The 7,765-nt window shown below is 45.1% G+C and overlaps 1 protein-coding gene across 3 annotated transcripts in view; it reads right to left on the bottom strand.

Annotated features, from left to right (window-relative positions):
- Window positions 1-542: 542 nt before the first annotated feature.
- LOC107262974 (nephrin) overlaps window positions 543-7,765 on the bottom strand; it is a 217,882-nt gene continuing 210,659 nt past the window's right edge. For all 3 annotated transcript variants that reach the window (XM_015729734.2, XM_015729735.2, XM_015729736.2), the window contains 2 exons: window positions 3,186-3,416; window positions 543-3,047 (listed from right to left, as the gene is read on the bottom strand). In XM_015729734.2, the coding sequence (XP_015585220.1) occupies window positions 2,755-3,047; window positions 3,186-3,416 (524 nt within the window). In that variant the 3' untranslated portion in view covers window positions 543-2,754. The remainder of the gene's footprint in view (window positions 3,048-3,185; window positions 3,417-7,765) is intronic.

Raw genomic sequence — 7,765 nt, 5'->3', positions numbered from 1 at the left:
GTTGGCATTCCTGTGGTTTTTCCAAGTCAACACGGAACGCTCACCATTTGTCACCTAGAGACGTCCTTTTTTACGTACGATCTCATTTGTCAAGCGTCACTCGTACAGTCCGTCGGTCCCATTCGCAGATTGGAAGAATTTTTTGCTTGCGTCTCCGCAGTCTTCGTAGAATTTCGAAAGGGACGATGGAACTGGGAAAAAGTATACCGAGCTTTGCGGCAGTTTGCGCACGTGAGATTCTGTCTCCAAGGTATTCCGCCGCGACACTAGCGACATCTGGGCTTAGCAAGTTCGAAGCTCTTGAGAGATCCCAGAATACTTATAACGCGTGCATAAAGAGGATTTCAAAATAACGGAAGGTAGATACGTAGTAACTCTCGGTAAGTATTCTGAAGGTTGGTAATAGTTGTACAAGTAGAAATGGTCGGGGGCGTTTTCACGCGAGCGACGGACTGACTTGGTTGTAACAAGTAAGTAGGTAAGTAAGTACGAACAAGTAAAGTAAGAACGATAACCAAGCAGACATTTCTCATGACAGTTAAACAGTTTATTCGGATTCAAACTGTATATATGTATATATCTACGTATCTATATATATATACACATACAAGTTACATGATATGGAATTTCGGATATGAAGTCGCCTATACATACAGTGAACTTAGAGTATTAATGTCAATTAAATGTACATGGATTTCATATGACATTGGCTTTATGTACAATTTCTGAGAGTAATCCTTAATATACGATCCGCGATGGAAATCACCCTTGTTTATTACCCGGGTGGAATTTTTCCATGGACGTGAGAATAAGTCACAGTCGATATACAAGACGATATTATTATTAAATTTATCGTTACGGCGATATCGATTTTCGAACGTCCAGCTTCCTTCGCACGTAAACTCAAAATACAAAAGAGATAAAAAGAAGGAAAAAGAAAAATCGCGAGCCAATCAATGCATCTCTGAATGACGATGATCGATCAGCCATTAGAATTAAGCAAATCCAAGTCGCCCATAAATGCCTCCTCAACCCTATCGGAATATCAATGAAAAATAATTGGCGTATTTTTTTTCCAAAATATCATTCGAGATCATTGTCCGTCACGATTACACTTAATTTTTTAAAGATTTCTTTTTCTCTCTTTTTTTTTAACAATTATATACAGTGATACAATGGTTGCTAACAAGTAACGTTTGCTTTTTTTTTACACTGAGAAGAATTCGAATCTGCTTCATCTTGTATTATGTATTCTGCCGTTACGTAAGTAACTCTTGCTCAATTTTTCATTTTTTAAATAAATTAACCATTATCATTGAATCCTCATCACACATACAATTATTTATACAATTAGGTGATTACATCCCTTGAGCTTAGTCTGCCTCGATTTCACTTCTCTTGAAATAATATTCTTCTTATTCTTCCCATTTTCATCCTGCAGAATGATTCTCGATATATACGTATTGTTAGGATGAAGATTGGCAATTGTATCCATTCAATTGACGATTGATATTCAATCATTCGAAATCATCGGAATGTACCATTATACGAGGCAGCGCGCACCCTGGGTAATCCTCGCAGGTTTCTCATGTGGAATAACATATACAGGGTGATTCAATTAGAGTATTCATTGAACTAGGAATTTTGGCAAATTTAACGAAATTTCTTAACAGATTCGTATCGAACGAATACTACTATCAAATGGGGTACACCCTGTATACGCTCGTTTTTTTTAGCGGTGTTTAATAGTCTCTTACGAAAAATGGGTGAAGATTAATTTTTCTTTGTCGTTTAATTATCTCAGGTGAGAATTTCAAAGTATTCAATTATAGAGATCCCCGTAATTAATCCCGACTTCATCTCACTGGAAATCTATTTCCGTGTTGTCCGCTACGGTAGGTGGGTACTTTTTGCGTCAGGAGGCTGTCTTAATTGGTCTTCTCATTAGTGGGTTTCGTATTTGGTAATCTGGATATAAATAAGCTTACGAACGTTATCACTTCCGCCAGTAAGAGATAACAGAAAGAAATGGACAACGTGTCTTTTTCTTATTACACGTGTAGATTGTATAACATAATTGTATAACACATAAGAACGTAAACAGCATTTGTCGTTGGTACATTTCAACTTGAGATCTCTAGAGTTAATTACTGGTGAGATGAATCGGCCGTTCTGTATCAACGATATAAAAGTAGTACAAAATGATGATGAGTTGGATTTTGCAAAAAATTGATTTCATTTTAAACATCGAATACCTCGTATGTATACTAAATGTGTGTCGACGGTTGGGCAAAATGATGGAGATTGGCGATCGGTATCGAGTGACGACTACACAAGGTATCGATAAGCTGGACCAATTCCGTGGTGGCATCCGAAGTTTGGAAATTTCGAAAAAAAAAAAACAGTCTAGGTTCTCTAGAGAATGGAATGTGACAGGGAGATGAGATTTTTGAAAAATGCGTAAAATCGAAAGAAAGAGAGAGAGAGAGAGAGAGAGAGAGAGAGAGAGGGGGGGTGAGAAAGAGAGAGAGAGAGAGAGGTGTGTACGAATTTACGTATTGGTAGAATTTCGAGAGAAAATATTTTTCGCACTTTTTTTTTTCAAAATTCAAAACGGTTCTCTAGCTTCCTCTTTGGGATCTTTCGATTTTTCACATTGCTTCTCGCGTTTCCTCATTTCCCATCGCTCCGGGTGGCCAAAGAATTTCTCTTGTGGGTCGAGGGCTTACTCGTATCCGGTTTTGAAATTCTTGCCTAGACACAACTTTCCGGAAGTCTGTTCGCCATCAGGCGTCTCTTGATGGCTTCGCCGTCGAGGCACTCCCCGGCGACGATGACTCCCTGGCCAGCACCCACGACGACGCCGGTCATCCCGACGGTGGGGAGCGTCGGGATGCTCGATCTGGACGGTAACCTCAGTTCGGTCGGTCGTCCGGAGAATTTATGGCATAATTCATCTATGCTAGGTGTAGGACCAGGAGTCACCCAATGTCCTGGTGGATAACCACCAGGGTAGCTCGGAGGACTAACTTCCACCAGGTTCCCTTCTACGTCAACAGAGAACAGACTATGATGATCAACGAGACATATACATATGTGTAATTCAATATTTCCACCTGCTGCACATATCCACTAGATATGTGCCAAAGGCTATCCGCAAAATATAACAATCATGTATTCCTTACCAAATTTATTAGGTATCACGTCAGGATCCGTTTCCATAGTCTGCTGGGAATTCTGAATCGGATATTGTTGCGTGGGCAGTTCACTCAGTTCGGCTGGTTTCTCGTGTCTCGGTTTGGAAACACGTTCCCTGCGCGCCCTGACAACGACTACAAGGACGATCAGCACCAGAGTGACCAGGGCACCAACAACCACCCCTATCACAGGGGATAACACGATGCCGGCGTCTTGTCCTGCGACAGATAACAGATAACCAGCTGACATTAAGTCGGATACGGTTCTCATGGATAAATCATTCCATGATGATGAGGTCCATGTCAGGTATGTACCCCGCTCATCCACCTTCACAAAATACTATCCCAATAGCACCTTAACACCGATGTAACTCCTAAACTGTACCTTGCAGGTTTAAAAAACACAAGAAAAAAAAAAAAAGAGAAAAACACAATTCCCTAGCATCCTTATTTATCTTGACTCCATGTTGCCTTCGTGGACAACCGGAAATAAGGGGATACTCCAAACTGCAAGGATAAACTGCATACTGCATACATGTATGGGATGGCCGTGTAAAACGGTGAGAACAGACCAGCTGTTTTTCTCGGATAATTAACAAAACTGTTTCTTGCGCTTTGCACCAGGCCGACCTTTGCGGTGCATAACTACTGTGCAGCATTAACTGTGCATACTTAGCCTACCGCTGGCAAGCTAGTAGATACACGTGATACTTAGCCAGGTTGTCCGTTTTGCATTGTGAAATAGTTTGTAGGTAAGGGTGTCTCGCGAGAGTGGAGGGTAGCTAGACACAGGGGTTGTTTCGCAGGGGACGCGTAATGCCCGTGAAACCCGAGTTTAATCAGCCGTACTCATGCAACCCCTTTTGGCCCGGTCTGGTCCGTTCTGGTCTCCCTGAGAGTCCACTGGCTCCGACCCTCGCATCCTGGGGCGCTGCACCAGCTCCCCGTAATATATAAGGGTTGTCAGGCGGCACGTATACGTAATACAAGAGGTTGTCCTATTTTCGGGTACAATGCGCAGCTTCGTCGACTGGACGGTAAACGGCTCCTGTTGGTACGGGCTGGGGGTCGAGGTTCAAAGGTGGTTCTCAGAGTTGCCGAAAGCAGACTTCAGTCGGCAAGTACCTGACTCCGGAATGTCGTAGGATTTTCAAGGGCCGCCATAGGGACCAGTTAGGGGTAAGTACTCCAAGGACCTTATTTCCGGAGCTTTCCGTAGTAACGAGTGGATTTATTAAAAGGGAACCTCAGACAAGGGTCTAAGGGTTACTTGAGGGATGCCACGTGAGAGAAGCCAAAAAAAAGCACTGAGGTCCTTCTCGGTCTCTTTTCTTTCTTCTTCGTACTTCGTGATTCATGATCAGAAAGTCTGCTGAAGGTCCTAGCGACGCATTGCCCGTAAAACTTCCGAATGGAACTTTAATCGAGTTCTGCAGAAAGAAACGTCCGGGTCAGGAGCGGAGGCGCGGGGTGGCGAGTAAAGATAAACCATCCTCCTTCCCGTCCTTCCTCATTAGCAATCCCCTTAGAGTAAGGGATCACCGAGAATTCTACTAGCTTCCGGCCGTCGCTGGTGCACCGGTCCTAGAGGACGCGTCATGGAAAACGCAACCCTTGCCGGTAGTACCACCGGAGCTTCGGTCTAGAGTCACGTGGATCTAGGGTTACTTCGGCGATTCAGCCGGGAAGCTAGTTAGTTGCAGTTAGTTTCGAGTAAACGGGATGCAAGGGATGATGGCCCGCGGGAAGGGGTTGGGCTGCTAGTTGGCTCCAAGCGGCATCCTGGGAGGGATGAGAAACGTAATTTACAAGTTAAAAGCGGAACCCGGGTCGCGCTGAGATTGAATTCAGGAGCATACAAGGGTTTAAATAAATAAACGAATAAATTGAGGCACCGAGGGGTGCCCTCGAGTTGAAGTCCTCCGGTGACTTTGGAGGGTAGAAGAAGTTGGTGGATGGTACCGTGCTGTAGGTCGAACTGGAGGTGCTGCCGGGGTAGCTGGTGATGAGAGCTGTGCGAACTCTGATTTAGATTCAGTCGCCGTGTTCTGGGTCTTCCGTGATTGTAACCCAAGATAAATATCTTAGTTAATTCAGCGAGGACCCCACTTTCCGACCATCGAACCACCCCGGCAACTCATCTTCCTTCTCCTTTGTATCACGCTGATATCGTTCCACCTATATATCTACCCTTCGCGTCGAACAGGTTACTTGAAAAGCGCCCCTTAAATTCTGCCAGTAACCCCCCCCTAGAGAAACGTGATTTTCCTGACGGGATGATATCCGGTTGTCCATCTCCCTTTAAGCAATTTCGCAACGACCCCTTGTCCCTTAAAATGCCAGTATTCTCAGTCGTGCCGAAGAGTCCTACTTCCTGTATAAGTCCTTCGACGTCTGAAGCCACCCTTCGAGACTGACCCCCAGTCAATCTCCTGGACAAAGCGAATCGGGAACAAGTTGTAAACTCTGACAGATCGGCTACGTTCCTTGCATTGCTAGGAAAGTGAGGTTAAGTCGGGGGGGTCCTGGAGAAACGTAAGATCCTACGGCGCCGGTGAACGACAACCCAGAAGGATGAAATTTAGTTCTGGGTCCTAGTTCGCCTTGGTAGTTGGACGTAAGACGAAGAGGGGGTGTTAGGGGTTGCTAAGTCGCCGCAAGCCCAGCTTAATTCTCCTCTTCCTCCTCCAAGTATCCAAAGGCAACTTTGGCTCACCTGGATTAATACTAACCCAATGCTAACCCTAATCATTCGAGCATCCGGACAGTTCGGAAGGCCTAAGTAACCGGGATAGGTACCCCGTTCCAATTAATGAAACAGGTTAGTCCATCTGGAATATACGGAACCTCAAATTGCACCCTTGCCATATACCACTCATAACGTCCAAAAGCGAATTAAATATCTTTTCCTCAAACTGACGTAATATACAGGGTGGTGGATGGCCAGGGGGTTGGCACCACTGGGTATACGATTCGCAAGCGTGATAGCCTCGGGAAACAATAGGAGGATGTTCTTGCGCCAAGAGTTAATTCCGCTTTACTCGATAGGATCGCAGACACATTCGCGAGTATAATATAGATATAAGCGTGACGTCATCGATCGATCGTAACTCGAGAATCGAAAAGCAATTACCAGACTAATCCCAGAGTTACCGGTTGCGAAAGGGCAGGAAGACGTTGGTGGGGGTCGATGCTAACAGTGATTCCGATAGCGAGTGAGACTTTACGACGAATCCTGAGAATCTTGTCTATAATAAGCGCTTATCAGAAATTGGCCGATTGTCAGGTTTCGCGGCGGAAGATATCTCTGATAGTATTAAGGACCGAGGAAAGCGGAGAGGAAGCTAAAGGCTTACGAGAGACTCCTCTATCTCAATTAAAGCACACCCAGCATCCGTGAGGACCACCAAACCCATTCGATGCCCTAATCCTTACCAGGCGTCATCCGGTTGGCGCGCGCGTCTGTGTGTGTGTGCTCGTCTGCGAGTAAGTTCAATGACAACCGCATCCCACGTTATCTCATCCGTGTTATCTCATTTCCTTCACGACATCATTTCCCTTAATTTGAATTTCCGCGGGGCATCGTTCCCCAAATAATTCCTTGGGTCCGGCGTCGAGAGCACTCAGCGCCACTCGTTTCATATATCCGATAACGTCGTTCAGGCTGACGTATCCGGTGACCTTTGACCCGCCGGTCCTATATTAAGATGATAGAGTTTGGATGAGATACGAATGAGAAAAAAAAATTCATAAAGATCATGAGGAACAAAGAAAAATTATGGAAGGTCGATTTCAATAACTTTAAGGTCCAACGGAGTTGTAGAGCTGGGAATATATGGAATCCAGAGGCTATAGTCACTTCTCCGTGAGAGTAGATGCACTTGATCCATTTTTCTCTTTTGGATCCATCGACTTTTACGTCTCCCCTTCTTCGGCTCTGGATTGGCTCGAGGCCTTCCTTCGCGTTGCTCCAGCGACGCTCTGACTTTGCAGGCAGGGGGAATATTCTGGGATAAAAATGCAGGTTGCTCCCGTTTTGACAGAATTTCAAATGCAGCTGCGCCATTCACTTCCTTCTCGGTATCCCCAGTCAGATAAGTACCCCGGTTCATGCCGGGGAGTCTACGTCTACCCCGAGTCGTATTTTCTGCTCGAGATGCGACCGATAGAATAAGCCAAGGGTAGCTGGTAGTTGGGAACCAGGATGAAGGAGGGAGGTAGGGGGGAATCAGCGAGGCAGGGAGTGCGCCGCGACGCCACGTGGGATTTCACGATTTTTGCAATTCAACGTACTTCCGGTAGGGACTCGCCAATTTACCAGTGTTGCGATTAGAGGCAATGGTCCAGGTTGGGCGAGTGAAGTATACGGAGGGGACGAGAAGGGAGGAATATAAAATAGGGGGGGGAGGAAGAAAAAAAGTTATTATCCAAGGGAGCAGAATGAGAAATGAAGCAACCGCATGGTGGGTACAGAAGTAGGTAAGTGAAGTCTTTGAAAGTACTTCTCTATGTTATTCAAGTATTTGGGGCTAGGTTTATTTCTGATACCTTATGATTTTAGGTGGGGG

Source organism: Cephus cinctus, unplaced genomic scaffold (assembly GCF_000341935.2).
Source record: "Cephus cinctus unplaced genomic scaffold, Ccin1 Ccin1_scaffold0129, whole genome shotgun sequence".
In the NCBI taxonomy this organism is placed as follows: domain Eukaryota; kingdom Metazoa; phylum Arthropoda; class Insecta; order Hymenoptera; family Cephidae; genus Cephus; species Cephus cinctus.
This window is presented reverse-complemented; position numbering and strand designations above follow the sequence as displayed.